Source organism: Hydractinia symbiolongicarpus, chromosome 13 (assembly GCF_029227915.1).
Source record: "Hydractinia symbiolongicarpus strain clone_291-10 chromosome 13, HSymV2.1, whole genome shotgun sequence".
Lineage (NCBI taxonomy): Eukaryota > Metazoa > Cnidaria > Hydrozoa > Anthoathecata > Hydractiniidae > Hydractinia > Hydractinia symbiolongicarpus.
The window spans coordinates 10,687,638-10,705,101 of record NC_079887.1 but is presented as its reverse complement, the minus strand read 5'-3'; the positions used below and the strand labels follow the sequence as shown (position 1 = coordinate 10,705,101).

At 33.9% G+C, this 17,464-nt stretch overlaps 1 protein-coding gene across 2 annotated transcripts; it reads right to left on the bottom strand.

Annotated features, from left to right (window-relative positions):
- Positions 1 to 225: 225 nt before the first annotated feature.
- LOC130623591 (uncharacterized) lies at positions 226 to 17,401 on the bottom strand. Of its 2 annotated transcripts, XM_057439095.1 has the most exons (26): positions 16,896 to 17,401; positions 13,963 to 14,247; positions 13,673 to 13,780; positions 13,367 to 13,514; positions 12,851 to 13,030; positions 11,288 to 11,626; positions 11,114 to 11,194; positions 10,648 to 10,904; positions 10,489 to 10,558; positions 9,902 to 9,922; positions 9,526 to 9,567; positions 8,964 to 8,999; positions 8,199 to 8,318; positions 7,644 to 7,930; positions 7,389 to 7,476; positions 7,227 to 7,265; positions 6,920 to 7,041; positions 5,262 to 6,798; positions 4,802 to 5,184; positions 4,533 to 4,703; positions 3,943 to 4,047; positions 2,351 to 2,470; positions 2,153 to 2,246; positions 1,451 to 1,825; positions 1,174 to 1,302; positions 226 to 722 (listed from the first exon to the last, which is right to left on the bottom strand). In XM_057439095.1, exons 1-26 carry the CDS (start codon positions 17,079 to 17,081, stop codon positions 322 to 324), a joined length of 5,724 nt encoding a protein of 1,907 aa, XP_057295078.1. In that variant the 5' UTR covers positions 17,082 to 17,401; the 3' UTR covers positions 226 to 321. The 2 variants fall into 2 exon arrangements, with proteins under 2 accessions (XP_057295078.1, XP_057295079.1); XM_057439096.1 differs by lacking the exon at positions 8,964 to 8,999 and having other exon boundaries at positions 16,896 to 17,399.
- Positions 17,402 to 17,464: the final 63 nt, after the last annotated feature.

The following is a 17,464-nucleotide window of genomic DNA, read 5'->3' as shown; positions in this document are numbered from 1 at the left end:
CTAAGCTTAACAGCTACATTTTACACGATGTCTTTGCAAGTGTGTCCTCTCCAATTTTTTTATTTTTCTATTTTATTGTTTTTTTTAGCCTTTAGCGAATTAGAATACCTACTGAAGAAAAGGAGTTATTTTAGTTAGTATTGTTATTGAAATAAAGACGTCGGGAAAAAAGGCTTTTAAAAGTAGCTGAAAAATAGTAAACACCAATAAAAAAGTCTCTTTGGATAGATAAATAATACGCAAAATTATTTATTATTAGATTAAGTAGAAAATAAAATACAAATAATAACAGCAACAAGAAAAATGTAAAGAATATTTTGTTTATGTTGTCAAACATATTCCAAATTGGCATGACCAATATGGAATATTACCAAAACGATAGGTGTAAAAATTTCCGCAATTTCGCACAAGAACTGCTCCGTGGTCGTCTCCACAATAGTGTGTGTAATACCGAAGGTTTCGTGACACAATACCATCATCTACTTCAGGGTGAGGACCCTGCATCCAACCAGGGCTTCTTGTTCCACATTGATTTGGAGCGTTAGTACAGTTGCTTAGTATCTTTGTGCCAATTCCAACATCAAATCTATGCCAGCCGTTTTTCAAATTTCTACCATCGCATGAACTTTGATTAGTTTGGTTGTTACTGTTGTTATTCAGCTCGTATAGCCTCCATGATTCCTGATGCAGTGTGTAGTTATAGCATTCGGTAATGGTTAATACTAAAAAACAGAAATTAAGTCGGATAAAGCAGAGACAAGTGTGTTCTCATTTGAGAATGTTTAAATTAAAAGTCAACACTGTTGCAATCGTTTTAACTGAAATGTATTTTATTTATTTCAGCCCAGCTCTGTACTAATAAGTATATTTGTATTTAAACAGGCGAATAGGCGAATCTTCAGATGGAAAAAATCAAGGCAGGATGTATGTATACAACGGGTGAATTCCGTGGATATTTCCACGAGATAACAACATAACAGTCGCATTCTGTCTTTATATGGCTGGCCATATTACTTCAAGTAAAATATGCATGAAATAAGACACTGAAGCACACGCTTAGATAGGCGCTTCCTGGGCTAGCATAGCGCTACATCTGGTGTGCAACAACAGGTATCCTGGCTAGTTCTATATAATATCAAACAAATAGTGTTTTAATTTTAAGCAAGTACTTACAGTCAATATCGCATCTTTTTCCGGCAAAACCTGTTGGACAAATACACTGGTATTGATTGGTTCCTGCTTGTATGCAAGAACCTCCATTTAAGCACAAGTGAGCACAAGATCTTTCTTTTAAATTTGCACCTATAAAAAACGAGAAGGTGAAAATGAAAAAGGAGATTTGTTAATGTTAACAACGCTTAGATGGTTCTGTCAGCTTTCAAGAAACGCGAAAACTCATGTGCTTTTCGCAACTACTGAACACACACGTAAAATAGCACTTTGGCGATACCTTTTTCGCATTGGACATTTGCACATTCTGAACATGGCACATCATCCCAACCAGCAACATTACTTGTTCCATCAACAACAGCACAGTTCTCTTGCGCACCTCCGTTTGGTTGATTTACTAGCCACTTTCGATATGCTGACATTGATCCACTGCTCCATGTCCATTTTCCTTCATATTTAACATCTGTTAAACCAATCCATGTTTTATTAGAGACGGAAATTTGTTCTAAGAAGTACGCTTCCGCAGGTCCTTCGACGGTAGGTAGTGCTGCAGCGATGTTGTTACATTGTTGTTCGGCTGTATTGTATGTCTGACAACCATCCATTGGTTTGTAACAGTTTCCTTTGACATAAGTCCAACCAGGTTCACATAATGCTGAAATACACAAGCTTGTTAAACTCTCGAATGTGTGAGGAATATGATTGAAATTGAGTAAATAATACATAAAGGAAGTTAACATATGGTTACATATTTCGAGACGCAACAGAGTGAAGTTTGTATATAAACACAACAGTTGTACTGAAACTGGTACCATTGAAATAAATCTCAAACTTTGGCCAAGTGTAGAGAACTGTCAATTTTTTGCCAATTTTAAAGTCATTGTGCAGGTAACAATTGGAGCATTCCTTTTTTATCTAATGCAATTTGTAAAGGTTATGAAGATTACAAAATGGAAGTACAGGTAAAAAGAACAGGAATTACCTGGAATAACTGTGTACGATATTTTAACTTGTTCAGTAAATTGATTGTTTTGGATTGCTTTGTAACAAAATTTTATGTAAACTGTACCAGTGTACTAGAGAAAGCAAGTGATAACAGTCAAATACATAAGCAAAGGTTGCATAAGAACCTTGTTGATGGCTGCAACTCACTATAGCTGCATGTACGAATTGACCCTACCTCTATCCAAGCTGCAACATCATTGTTGGAGTAGATAGACGATGAAGAAGTGGGTGTGGTAGCTGATATAATCACAGTAGGGTTAGCTAGTGTTGGGAAGTTCTTGTTGTATTCCACTTTCTAAACAATGAAAAGTGTGTCATGTGATTGAGTGTGCATAAAGCTGCAAAGAAAACAAGAGCTAGCTATTATTAAACCAGATATTAGTTATTATTCCAAACTTCCGACTTGCAATTTGATTTGCTAAAAGGTTTCCTCGAGCTACAGATGTTGTTTGCACAGCTGCCAAAGTGAAGAAGCTTCAAAAATCCCTTCAAAGAATTCTGATTTCACCACTAATTAATTGATTTATTGCCAATTTTTTACCTCATACACAGCCTAAAAAATGCTCGGTTTAAAGTTAGGAAAAGAGGATCTGTTCCATAAAAGAAAAGAAATAAAGAAAAGAATTATGTTAGAGGACACAAAAATACATGTCGCTATCGATTGAAACTCGGTATAGCAATGTACCTTTACAACCGCAACCAAAAATAATTTCCTGCTTGTATCTGATATAGATTGTACAAAAATTGCTTAGAAATTTTGCAGATTCTAATATAGTTACAGGTTTGTTAATAACTTGTTTTCTTGTAAAATAAGTCTATACAAATTCTAATCTTCTTTCTTTTGATTTTAAAAGTTTATATAAAGTGAGTATGGCGCTCAAAGCAGTCTCTCTATAATGATAATAACAAAATGGTAGCTGATCGCCACTTTGTGTCACGCGTGATCGAAATAGCGATGCTGGAAATAAATACGTTGGGCGAAAGTCTGTAGGTCAACAGATTCGTTGATTCTTTCACAAGCTAACGAGCATGCTAACGTAACGCATAAGTTTAACCCTATTCGGTTTTCAAACATACTATGACCGGGGGGATCCGCCCCCTCAATAACTTTTCATAGGGTTATTCAAATTGAATCAAACTTGGCACACTTATAGTACGCCATAAAAGAAACAAAATAGCAGCAATAAATTTTTGCTTGTGTCAGCAAAGTTTCTGTGACGTCATCAAAAACTTAAAATTCGTTAAAAATGCCACTATCTGCTTAAAATTTAATTACTTTTCTTCCAGAGCGAATTTTCGCCTTCTGTTTGAAGTTTCTGAAAGCTAAATAAAAGTTATTTAACATATTTTCCGGTTTTTAGATGGATCGCACAAAAAATTGCCAAAAATTGCCCGAAAATCCGTTTTTTCCAATTTTCGGTTAAATCCGACAAAACCGGAAAATCGGATTAATCACGTGTCCAAATTTTGCAAAATGATTCTCCTTAATAAAATAAAGTTTTGTTGCAAGGTTCAAGTTCTAAGGATAATCCTAACAGGAGTTATTAAATTTTCCCCATTATAAGTATTTCATAGAGATTTTTGGGGTAGTTTCGAGTCATGGCCAATATCAAAGCCTCTACTACAAGGTATGGGACCTAAAAATTTTGCATGCAGGTGTTTAATAGATAAATATTGAAACTCAGTAAGTTTCCGCCCCCCGCCCCCCGGACCGAATAGGGTTAATCAGGTGTTACCGTTTAAAAAAATTTGTCATCAATTTCTTACCTTACAGAAGACTGGCATAGAGTCTCCAATAAGACGTCTTGGAAATGTGATTCCAACAGTCTCAGTGATAAAAGGAGGTGAAGTTCTGTGAATAGCTGTCCAATGCTAAAAATATAAAGTTAAGGATAATATTCCAAATATGTATACCACTTTTCTTGTCTTTTTAGATAGGTTTTTGAACTTTGGTGCATACAGGGTTACTTGCTAGAGCTGTTCTGGCTTGCTATATTTGTTACTGGATAAGAGTTTTATCAAACTCTCGCTACTTTATATAATTGAGGAGTTTACAAGTTTAGTTTCATTATAGTCCCAGTTCAAGAAAATGCACCCATTGCTAAAGCAGATTTTGTGATTTTTGGACGGCTTGTTGTTTCACATCCTTAAATTATAGCTTATAAGACGTTTCTAGGTTTTTCTTATCACCAGACTTTAGAATTTACACTAACAGCTGACAGTCACGACTGACGTCAAGAGTCCTTTGTCATAAAATATAATTTTGGCGCAAATAAATTATAACTTAAAAAATGCGCATTTAAATATGAAACTATTGTCACAGAAACAATAGTTAATAAAACAATAAAACAATTTACCAGTCGGATTCCACTGTGAGTACCATCAAAGTTTTGCAATTCTCTCGCGCATACTTTCAAATTTCCAAAAAAGAATGAGTTTACTTCAAACCATGCAGTCATGGCATTCTTAAACATGTTTCGATGAGTGTGTTCCACTGATACAAATAGCTGGGTATTACTCGAATATTTCTACAAAAAAGATTCAGGGGATAACATTTTATCTATGGATATTCCGATGCTGCTTTATAATCGCGGTACAGAACGGACGTAAAACCGTTACAACTTACTTTTAATCTAAAAGACATGCATCTGCTCCCCGTGTGCCAAGTGGTCATGTTAATAACACCAAGTTCTATATCAGGACCAGCCAATCCATCTTGGTATGCAGTCCAATGTATGCTTGGATTATGATCAAAGCTGTCGAAGAAATGTCTTCCAGCTACCATTACGCATGCTTTAAAACCCTTATTTGAAATGTTCTCACTCCAACTTGCTGTAGCATCGTGTGAACTGTTAATTGATGAGTTCTGCTTCCATGAAACTGAAAGCTGTACAGAGATTTGGGAAGTGGGATGGAAGTTATTTGGATTTAAGTGTATATACTTGCAGAATACGGCAGGTGCATTTGGTACTACATCTAGTTGAGTTACTCCAGCTTGATATGGGAACCCTAAAACAACACACGGGTTACAACAAAAAGTAATATTAAATACATTGTTTATGTCCATTTAACTGAACAAGACTTACTTTCACATTTTCCAGGATGGGCAATGGTAACATTGTGTCTGCTGTTGTTGCCATATCTCTCACAATGAGATTTATCAAGTTGACATTGACTTGAATAGGTCACAAAGTCATTTCCACAAAAAGCATCGGATTCATTGCCACAAGATCTAATGCACCCACAATATGCTCTGTTTCGGAAATCTTTTTGGCATTCGAGGTGACTTGGACAAATAAAATACGTACATTCATCAATAACACCTGTGACGATGTAATGCACACTGACATCTCTTTTGCGCATGATGGACGTGTCATCTGCATGCTTAGTACATATCTCAACATATTTAGTTGTCATACGTTTTATCCAAGAAATAATAGCACCGCTTCTGTCCCCATTTTCCACCTGCTCAGGTGTTGTAAACACTTTTGGATTTGCGGTGTAAATAAATTCAAAATGAAGTTTTTGACAGAGATTAGACCTGTTTCCCATAAATTCCAGCTTTCCAAATTCTGTAAAGTTGTTTGAGCGATTTGACAGGGCAATATAATGTGCTGATATATTTCTATAGCCGCTAAAGGCTACACTTTCCTTAGCACATATGTCAAAACCGCTTTTGGATACGTTTCTTAACCAGAGATGAGCCTGACGCGCAGGATGATATTGGTTATTTCCAATGTCAGCGGTTAGTTTGATAGTTGGTTCAGCATTCATTATTGAAGAGAATGTAGTTCTTTGACACATGATTCCAGTGGAGAAACCTGTCAAGTCAACCTTATCATACTGAAAAATCGAATTCTTCTTTGTTCCACTGAGTACACCAAGTGCTTGATAAGACTGTCTCGAAGTCCGATCAGCAATAGCATATGATATTCCTATTGTAACAGATGATGTGAAGTATCTAACAGAAGTCAAGTACACAAAATTTGCCTGGTTACTAGAGGAGAATTCTAAAATAAATACTATAGAATTTAAAACGCCGTTTAGTCTTCCAGTATTGAAAGTGGTAGTGACTGTATTGAAAAATAACGATCTAAAAAATGCGATAGTTTGTGTAATTACACCGCTTGCAGGTTTGAAGCAGGCTTGGTTAGTCAATTGGTAAACATGGCGACCGCGTCTACCTATGTTTGATGTGGATGACAAGGTATAAGAGCTTGACGAAGGTGCAAATATTCTGTAGTTACAAAACCCTTCAGTATATCCAGTAAGCGCTGATCTGCTATCCAGTCTTTCGTAATTCATGATGGCGTAGGTAAAATTTCCATCTGTTGTTATAACAGCTTGGAAGGTATTTCTTGATGATGATCTGTAAGCATTTACAAGAATGTAGCTGACTAGTAATGCTCGCCTTGCAGTGAAAGATGTTGCACCCGTTTTCCGTACATCAGTTGTGGCTCTTGACAGAATCTGTTGAGAAGTGGTTTCTCGGTAGTATATATTCCCACCACGGCTTGTATCTAAATCAGTTAGATACATCCCGATCATTGTATCAGCATTTGGAAAAGATAAACTCCTGGAGGATGTGCGTATAGTGAAAGAAACCAATCCATTTGAGCTTATCTAAAAAAAAGTATTTTCGTATTATACTAACGCCGGAAATCTCATTCTAGCGTCAAAAATCTGGTGGAACAGGTTGCTACCAGTTAGTTCTTTTCACATTGTGCCTAACTTGTAAACTTACATGGAATTGAGATCTGCTGACAGAGAACAGTTTCATTGGTCTTGATAAGGTGTAAGTGTACGCAACGTCATCTCCAGAAGGAACGATTCTGTCACCATTAAATGACCCATATGGATAAAGTACTGTGTAGGAAAGAAACAAACTGTGAAAGAAGTATGTTAGTCTATTTGCACAACGAAAAGTAATTGGTGTCATCAATGCGTCGAAACGTTGTGCTTTACCCTTCACAGAAAAGTATTATGCCTTTTTTAGATCTCTTTGGACGAAAACAAAAACCAACATTCATGGGTTAAAACAATAAACTTACATGTATCAGAGGGCATGGTTGTTGTGGTAGTTGTAAGGCCTAAAATGGAAACTTAACACATTATCCATATAAGTTATATGGGGATAAAAACGTAAAATTCTCTTCTATCTTGATCTTAAGAAGATTTCTCGGTATTTTTTTCAGCTAGATGCATTTTTTTACCTAAGCATGTACGTCCAAAATTAAGAGAAATATTATCCAGAGCAATATCACTTCTGAAGCCAATTCCTCTAATTGCCACAAACGTTACCTGTAATTACAAGAAAAAATACATATGCAGTTTCAAGTTACCTCAGCTGATAGGAAAAAATCTATCCTCCTCGAAGTTACTGCTAAGTAATAGGTAGCTTAAATGGCGGTTTTTATAAACGCAGCTGAATAAAACACTTGCATGAAATATTACACAAAGTTACTTACATTTAAAATCGATGAAGAAAAACGACCTAAAAATTTGTCCAATGATAATGTAGCTACTTTCCATTGGGTACCCTGATTTCCCGATACGGTCCAAATATTTTGACTATAAAATGAGTTTGAAAGTGTGACAACAAGCGATCCCATGTCAGCACCGTACATGTGGTATGAAAATGTTAAGCAACCAGTCCGGTGGAAATTAGGATTGGATCTCAGAACTGAAACTGGATGTCTTGAATTATTAATTCCGCCAGTAGCTTCATAGTATATGTAATATCTTAATGTACTTCCTAAAATTGAAAATCAATATTTTAATTTAGCAGCCTTTCTATAGTCACGCAATGTTTTAAGTATTGACATATGATCATTTTTGTCTTAGGTAACCATTAGGTGTCGCTTGTTCTCTCTTGTTCCCTAACTTTCTCTCTTTGATTTTCTTTCGTGCTTAAAACTAGCACAGCTTTCTGCTGTCTTAAAGGCATAAATAGATAATAGAACTCACACACACAACTTGTAGATGATGCAGATGTGGATTTTATAACAAGGTAAGCGACCTACCGCTTGCATCAACAGTTGGGCCAGTTTCAGAAGATGTTGTGCTTCCACTGTGTCGGCTCCAAAGTGGACTTAATACAAAACCGCAATTACTGATTTCAAAGTCGCAAAAAGTCAGGTTTCCTAGAAAAGTAAAAAATAATTTTAGTTTAAAATAATAAAATGTTGACAATACCTTTGTGAGTATATTGAATACTTTTCAATAGTTCCTTAGTTTCAGCTCGTCTTTGTTAGAAGGTATTATGGAACTTCTTAAAGTAACTACAATTATATTCCATATAATATAACTTTTCATTAAACTTATTGCGCTTCGTAAATATGTTCCATATACATTATCTTTCATATAACATATTCATATAACATATGCTTGTTGTCTGTCTCTGCGCCATTTTATAGCTGTGCTACGATCACACAAACTGACAAATAGCGAATGCAATGTATATCTATATTTATACCAACTTTATACCAACTAGTTCATATCATACTCGCTGTCTGTCTTTCAGTCTGTGAGTCAAAGTATTCCAAGTTTCTTATTTATAAACAGGAATTTTGTAATCGAAAATGCTATTAGAATCGCGCATATAATCAGAGTAATAATTCCCGTCCAAGTAATTTCATTGCTTTCAATGAGCGAACAACAAATGCGGAAAAAATGTACGACGGGCAGACAACTAGTTAGTAATAATTACTGAAGCGTCCCAGTCCCTCTATTCTGACTAAGTTCGCTAGAAGAATTTGAAATAGTAAATAAAATAAAAAATGGATAACCTGGTACAGTCATATTTGGAAACATTGTCGTCCATGCTGGAAACAATGAAAATAGAAAATATCAGTTATTTGGTCGCAATTAATTTGCGCCCAATACTAAATACATCGAATATTTTTGTTGGAAAATAAAATGATGAGAACTTTCTCATTATTCAATGTTTATTTGTGCAATATGCCCTACATTTTTCGAGTTTTTTATCCTGCAGACAGTTATTTTAATAGCTTTCAAGCAAGTAAAATAGCTGCGAAGGTTGAAGAACGAGAAAAAATGTTTGATATATTGAACAAGGTATGTGCAATAACTAGTTTATTATTAACACAAAAATAGACTTTGTAACATTACTGGGAAAAACATAGTTAAGCGGAAAAAATTAAATTTTTCGAAACAAAAAAAGTGTTGAAACAGAACGCATGTCGTAAAGAGTTATAAACTTTTAAATTAATGTTTCCATATTTATTTTCTCTAGTGAACCGTTTAACACTTATTTACAAAAAAACTTAAATTCGATAAGTTCTCAAATTTAAATGTATTTTTTTAAGATTTTAGAAATGAAGTTATTACCTGACGTGGTATTTGAAGAAGTGGATGTTGTTAAGGGAAGAGCTAAAAAGAGATTAATGAAACTATTATTAGCACAGACAATATTCTTTGAAACAGAGCTAAGGAAAAGATGGAATTCTCTAAAGCAAATTAATATGTTGAAATAGAACGCATGTTGAGAATTTATAGTTTTTAAATTAACATCTATTTTTCTTTTCTTTTTTGGTGGACCGTTTACTTCTAGAGTTTGATTTGAAAAAGTAAAGGTTGTTAAGGGAACAGTTAAAAAAAGATTGTTGAAATTACTTTGTGCAACTAAAAACAATGGTGTCACTTATAATGCTTCTTAATCCAGAAAAAAAGTTTAAAGAGTAGTGTGTAAGAAAGAAGAACATACCTGGAGTCGTGCTAGGTGTATCTAAAGAAGATCAAACAACAGAAATTTTTAATCAGATCCGAAACTTAGAATCGATATGGATAATAATGGATGGTAATTTACCTGCTTTTTAAAAACATTTACTAAATTTACTTATTTATTCATATTTTAAAGGAAAAGGGATGATTTTACCACCCATGTAGATAGACTTTTTCTTGATGGGGTATAGGCTGGAATTTATTATATTTTTTCTACTACGATATTTGAAAAAGTTATCATTCCAATACTTAAACAAAAAATGGTTTTTTTTTGTACCTTTTATCATAGTTTGAAAATACTGATTTGTTCCTTATTATTATTATCATTTTAACAAGGTTTCTATAGGAAATATTAATTAGCTAAAATGAGAAATATTGGGAAAAAAATTGTTTTTTTGATAACATCATCATTGATTTTTTAAGACAAATCTCTTTCTTCATAATTAAGTAACCGTACTTCACAGTTATAAAATCTATTCCAATCCTTTCTATAGGGATGGTAAAATCATTACCCTCACCTTCCCTCCTCCTAGAACGAGAGACCCAAAATAAGGTTAACTTTGCACTTACGTGCGCAGGTAATGTGTATATTATCCAAACCAATACTTGTTCCATTTTGAACATCCCCAGTAATGATAATCTAACAATCATAAGAGAGATTTATGTCATTATCAAAAGCAACCAATAAAGAAAGAACAAAGGATTCTCTACACAATTCTCTCTACTCACCCTAAGTGGTGGAGCTGTTATTACATGTCGTATGACAACTCTGTAATTTTGCCAAGCGTTTGTGGAGCTGACATTAACCAAAGCCATTTGGAATGTTCTTCCAATATACCAATAATTGACAGCAATAAAATTTCGATTGGAATCAGCTTTAGACATGAATTGAACTTCGAGGTTTACGCATTGACGAAAACCACTTGAAAAGTGAGGCAGCAATATTGACCCTCGCGGGTGCGTCAATCTAAGATAACCATTTGACCCTAAAATAAGTCAAAATTACACTTTATTGTAAATATTAATTTCATTTTGCAACAATTTCAATAAGCTATGTCGAATATTTTTCTAGTTCGTTCCTATAGAAGTAGCGCTTCATGGAGTAGTTAAGTTCATTTACTCAAATATAACTAGATCAAAAAAATTAAAAAATTGTTTAAATTGAAAACGCAAAATAAATAAAAATTTGATTTACGATTTTGTGTGTTGCTTATCAACGTCCAGTTTGTGATATTGTATCCGCAAGTGAAGCCATCAAAAGTACATCGCATCGTGCCTGCAAAAACAGGACAAATGATTAAATCAAGTTAGTCAAAGAATTATCAACGGCATTTGATTTTGTTATATTCAAAAGGTTTTAAATACTTACTGTTATATGATGGAAGGCTAGTTGTATTACTTGTACCATTTGTGTTTAGTGCTCCTGTTGTAAATCTTGTGTATTGTCGGGTACTAAAATTTCCAGTGGTGTATGACCTTCTTGTTGTGTTCAATGAAGTAGGAGTCAATTCAGGTTCCGGTGAAGCAGTTGATTTGCTGGACGAGTTAGCAGTTGGTTCGGGACCAGAAATTGGTTCCGGCCCAGGAGTTGTTTCCGGCCCAGGAGTTACTTCCGGCCCAGGGGTAGGTTCTGTTTGAAGGGTGGTTTCAGTGTAGGGCGTTGATTCAGTTTGTGATGTTGACGGTTGTGGAACTTGTGTAGCTGGAACTAAATTGAATGATTAATACTGGCTATTGTAGTTGACGAATGTCGATAAGATACAGTATACTCTCCAATTACCGGACACCATCGGTGTATGACCAAAGTGTCCGCTAATTGGACGTGTCCGCCTTTTCGAAAGTTTTACATTTTAAGACGCAAATTAGAAAATGAATCCGATTTTTGTATCATAAAAAGAAAATAACATAATAATATAATATTAACATATTGATAAGGAACCAAACCTTCAATCTTTATAGATTTTTAAAGTCAAACAAGTTTTGACAAATAATGAATAAATGATTAAAGATTTTACTTTAAAAAGTCTTTAAGCTGATAAAGTTGTTGATAAAGAAAATTGACAAGATTAAAAGCAAGCTGGAAGCAAAAGTTGTAAAATTTTTGAAATAAATATTAGAGAAACCATTTCTTTTTGTCTATTTTTCTTTGCTCGCTTTGGATTTTTTTGCACTGTCCGCTTATTGGAGAGGAAAAAAAGCCATATTTGCTCTTTGGTGCAAAAAATATTATGCGCTTAATAGAGTGTCTGCTTTTTAGAAAGTTTTTTTAACGAGACTTTGACTAGAAAACAGCCTGTGTATGACCAACGTCCCCGCTAATCAGAGGTGCCCCCCTTTTAGAGTGACCGTTAATTGGAGATAATACTGTATACTGGAATGCTCTTTAATTTTTAGTTTTGGAGGAGGGTGCTTACTTGAAGGAGGTGCCCATTGAGTATACTGAAAAGCCATTAAAAAAATTGGTACTACGAGAATAGTCCTACCAACTGATTTAACTCATATATAATCTTCGCTTTATTGACTAATTTCTAAATGATTGCCCTCTCCAAGAACTACCTTATAGATTGAGCGCCTTTGTTCAAAATAGATGATGCAGTGATTAACTAATTTCTTTCAAAAAAGGCGCTCTACCAATCAGGGCCTTAATTCTAGTAAATACGGTATTCGATAACATATTCTATTTCCCAGAAACATAAATAAATTAATTAATACGTTTTAATTTTAAACATGTCTCATTCATATCTAGAAAAATCTATGTTCACAACGACGAACATGTTATACGATTTTTTATTTTATATACATAAAGTGATTTTATCTGATAAATGTGTTAATTTAAAATCTGTCAAAAAATTCAGAAAAGGAGAAAGGACTATTCTGCCAAACCTTGACTGTCAAAAAATTCAGAAGAGGAGAAAGCACTATTTTGTCAAACCTTGACAACTTGACATGGTTGTGTTTCCACCAGTTCTGCAAGTTTCTTTCTCCAGTTCACATTGACTACGATATGATAGCCCATTACTACCACATACGGTGGAGTTGGCATCTGTGCAAACCTTATGATTCCATGTTTCCTCTCCAGTACAATGAGAACAGGAAAAGTCTAGACTTCCACCTATAAATAATGAAATAAGTTAACAAACAAAGAAACAAAACAAACAAAGAGAACAAACAAAACAAAGAAAACAAAACAAAACAAGCTAACAAAAAACAAAACAAGCTAACAAAACAAAACCAAAAAAACAAAACACGCTAACAAAACAAAACCAAAAAACAAAACAAAACAAAACAAACAAAGAGAACAAACAAAACAAAACAAAACAAAAAACAAAAAACAAAAAACAAACTAACAAAACAAACTAATAAAACAAAACCAACAAAACAAAATAAAACAAAACAAAACAAAACAAAACAAAGCAAACAAACATACATCTGAAACCAGTTTACATACCAGCATTGCATTCGTACTTCGCATTTGGAGTTAAACCAACAACAAATAGTCCAGGCACAAATACGTTAGAACGACATTTTAGCTTAATAGTCTCTGTGTTGCTTCCAGGAAAGTCACAATGATGCCTATTTGATCCTTTAAAACCAACCTAAATATAAGTTATTTAACATCATACTTTGAAAAGTTCTACCACATCATTCTTCTTCATATCAATACCTATTTAAAAACTAATCATAGAAGAACGCTGTACATAGAAATAAAAATGGATTCTTTTTTATTATTTTATATCTTATGGAATGTACTTACTTTTGCAATACGCCCTCTTGGGGCGGTGTAATATTCAAGATTGTCGTAGGTTATCACAGCGTAAGATGTGGTTCCGTTTGAAGCGATTATTGCTTGAAATGTATTTTTCTATTATAATAAAAAATGAAAAAAGTAAGAAAGAATTTGAAAATTGATTAAAAATAATAAATAATAATGAATGAATAAATGAATAAATGATTGAATGAATGAAGCCATCATTTATTAAAAACAATAAAAACCAAATTGATAATAAAAACACATAAATATAGATACACATAAAAACCTCTTACCTTGATATTGTTATAATATGCTGGCGCTTCGTGCCATGTAGTTACCATCGTCCTATCACTCAAGGCTATGAAATCCGAGTCTTTCTGTTGTATTAAATCATTTATTTTATTCACATCAGCCGAAGAAATGTTCGTACGATGGTAGACATTGCAATCACCACATGCCGAATTCATTTTTGCATCGGCATAATACACGTATAACGAGTTGCCAGGTAACAGTTGCCATGGATGAGACGGATTAACCTGGCCGTAATTTTGCGAGAAAATTACACCATTACTGCTAATCTAAAAAACGAAATGAAAATCTCAACATGAGTCTTGATATAAAATTCGGTATTTGTATACGTTTTACTTCATGTTTTTGCAACATCTACCCAGATGAGAGCTGTGCGCTTATTTATAACAATAATGTGAAACACGTAAGACCTCAGAGACACAGTAGGTGGACTCCAGACGGGTTGTTCATTATGACGGTGGATTGAAAAACGTTTCAGATGTCTAACTTGAACTTTAAAACTTGAAGAGACATGCTGTCATAATTAAGAAGGCGCTAATGTAAGAAGATATACAGTTTAACTTCCCTAAAGCGGACACCTCCTTAAGACGGGCAAACAACGATGTCTTAATAAACTCTTATAATAAATCCTTCCAAAGGCGGACAAAATATTTGGTCATGTAAGTGCCGCTTTTAAAGAAGTTTCACTGTATATTTGTTTTGCGGTCAAAGAATTTTTCCATTAGTAGCGCCGGGAAATTGTAAACGATTTATTGTGAATGAAAAAAATTAACAATCGGTTTGGAGAAATACAATTAACACTTAAAGCAATTAACTGTTTTGCTAACAGAAGCACTTTTTATGTAATGTCATCAAAAGTTTCGAAACTAAATAATTGACAGAATGTCATCAAGTATTCATAAAATGACAAATATGTGCAACATGTGTGTTATACAGATTTAGATTAAAAATTCAGCTTGTGATTGAATACCTGTACAACCATTTGTTTCCAAAAAAAGTTTTAATAGGAATGTAAATGTAAACCATATTTGTTGCCTAGGAGGGCTTTGTGTATTAAATTCTCCAGATTGCCGAAAATGACTTTCCCAGCCTCCTTGTTGCTGTTTCAGGTAAGTTCCGAATTTTAAAGTTCCACTCCAGCCAAAAACAGTGGAGAAGGGAGAGCTCCTTGTTTAATACAACTTCGGTACAAGACGAGTGTGGCTCTGAAGTTACTACCCAGGTACTTACCCTAATATAATATGAATAATTAAATTTAATTGACCATGGCTGTGACAAAAATGGTAGGAAGTAAAAAATGGTAGTAGGAAGTAAAAAAGATTTTGTGTTCAAATAGTTGGCTCCTATTTCTTTTATTTTACTACTACTTGTTGTGTGTAAGGTGTCCTTGCTCGTTTAGATGTCAAGAAAGGGAGTGAGAAGAAGGTATAAAGAAGGTTAAGCCTGCAAAAGGAGATTAACTTACAATATTTTTTAACTTCAAAAACTTGGTAGACAAAGAATATTATTTTTAATTGATGTTTCTTGTCGATTGGCCTGTGCCTTCATTACTATAACAGTTCTGCATAAATGTCCCACAAAAAGTTTTATTAGTATTAATAGCAAATGGCGATCAATGAAAGTATTTTTTATGCATCTAAAATGATTATTTATAATAGAAAAGAGAGTTTCTTTCGAAGCTTATTAGTTTGTTGTTTCTTTAAAGAAAAAATCATAGAATACTCTTTCAAGTAACCGTAGCCACTATTTTGATACCATTTGACCTTTCTAATATTATCATTAACTTGTCTTCTTAACAAATAAAATATTATGCTGTTGTCAGGAATTTTTTGCAAGCTCAAAGTGACTATTTGTTGTTTACATGATTTGAACCTTGGAGGAATTGAACTCACCTCGTGTCTATCATATTGTTTTTTATTTTTACTATTGTTATTATTATTATCATTTATTTATTTATTTATTTTTTTTGCATTGCAGAAATAGAATAATTTTACCAAAATTAAACACAACCTTTGAAATTTAATGCATACTGCAATTATGAAGAACAGGTTAAACAGGTAATTTTCAGTAACTTCTTATTGGTGCATGCTATTAGAAAAGTACGCCGCGAGGAGGACGTACAGCTCGCCCCCTGGGTATGTCGCAAGGAGGTAGTATCCTCGCCTCGTCTGTTGCATAGGCTAGGAAGATAGCATCAGATCGTTGACGAACGTTCTTGGTTATAATTTCCACTCGATCCATTACCTTTGAAACACTTTGGAAGTCTATGCGCAGTGTTAGTATTAAGGAAAACACAAGTCTTCAAATTTTAATAAGCGAGGAAAATTTGTAGCAGTTGGACAATTTCATTTAATTTCACCTTAATCGACCTTGTTTTAAAAAATCGTCGACATTGTCAAGTCGAATGTCTGGAACACGGCAACAAATTTAAACACAACAGTCGTATTAAATATAATTTTAAAATTAAAGCTGGTAAATATTACTATCTAGCAACGCGTAGAGTTTTAAGAGGTGTTGGTAAATAATGCAAAAAAGGAGCTTGAGTGTTCTAATTTTTTGACCTAGCTAGAGAAACTCATTTGTTTTCAATCCGTTTCTGGCAACATTTGTGACGATCTTGGGCGTGCTACATTCTTTTTTGATCTATTAAAACTGCGCGCTTTAAATAACTTGTATTTTAGAGAAAAGAGTGAAAATCAGCCTTATCATCGTTCTTATTTTCTTCTTATTTTTCAGTCTTTCCTAGTTTAATTATTCTTATAAAACTATTCCTTACGTAAAATAAAAATAAAAATATTGTTCTTGGGTTTCATGATTCAATCAAAATTGTTCTCGACATCAAATTTATTCTCTTATTCTTATACTCTTGTTCTTATAAAACTGTTCCAATAAAGAAGGCATCACAACAAAAACTTACATAAAAACTTGTTCGATCTGTAGTCCAAAATCTAATTGGATTTGGCGTCGTAACGAGATAGTTGTTATCATCGTCTTGTCCTAGTCTTCGATCACCAACCGCCGTCCCATAGTCCAGAAAAGACGCATGGTACAGTTCAAAACTGAAGGCTAACAGCAGCAGTGCATTCAATTTTTTGGTTTTCATTTTAAATATGTTCTTCTTACTTGTGATCCTTCTTAGTTATGATGTTAGGAGTTTGCACACTCGCTTTTATATTTCACATTAAGGAAGTGTAAGTGAGGATAGGAACAATAATCATAAAAGAATTTAAATTGTGGTTTATTAAATCATCCGGCTATGAACGGGTAGTTTTGCGATGAAATTCCCTCCAATTGTTGCTATAGTTACCAACGCGTAAAGCAGTTGTCTTAATTTAGCATTTTCGGTTTGGTATGGGTTTTTTTCGATTTGTTTTGCGTCATTAAAGAAAATGGCATAAAAAATCAATTTTTCTGAGAACATAACTTGCAATAGTTTACCAGAAAGTATTCAGTGTTTTAGGTATTTCAAGTTGAAACATCTATCCC

Coding starts and splice junctions, on each gene's coding strand:
- LOC130623591 (XM_057439095.1), bottom strand. CDS start 17,081: ATGAAAACCAAAAAATTGAATGCACTGCTGCTGTTAGCCTTCAGTTTT. Junction 13,515..13,672: donor CAAGAGGGCGTATTGCAAAA/GTAAGTACATTC, acceptor ACTTATATTTAG/GTTGGTTTTAAAGGATCAAA. Junction 1,826..2,152: donor ATCGTACACAGTTATTCCAG/GTAATTCCTGTT, acceptor TGTGTATTTCAG/CATTATGTGAACCTGGTTGG.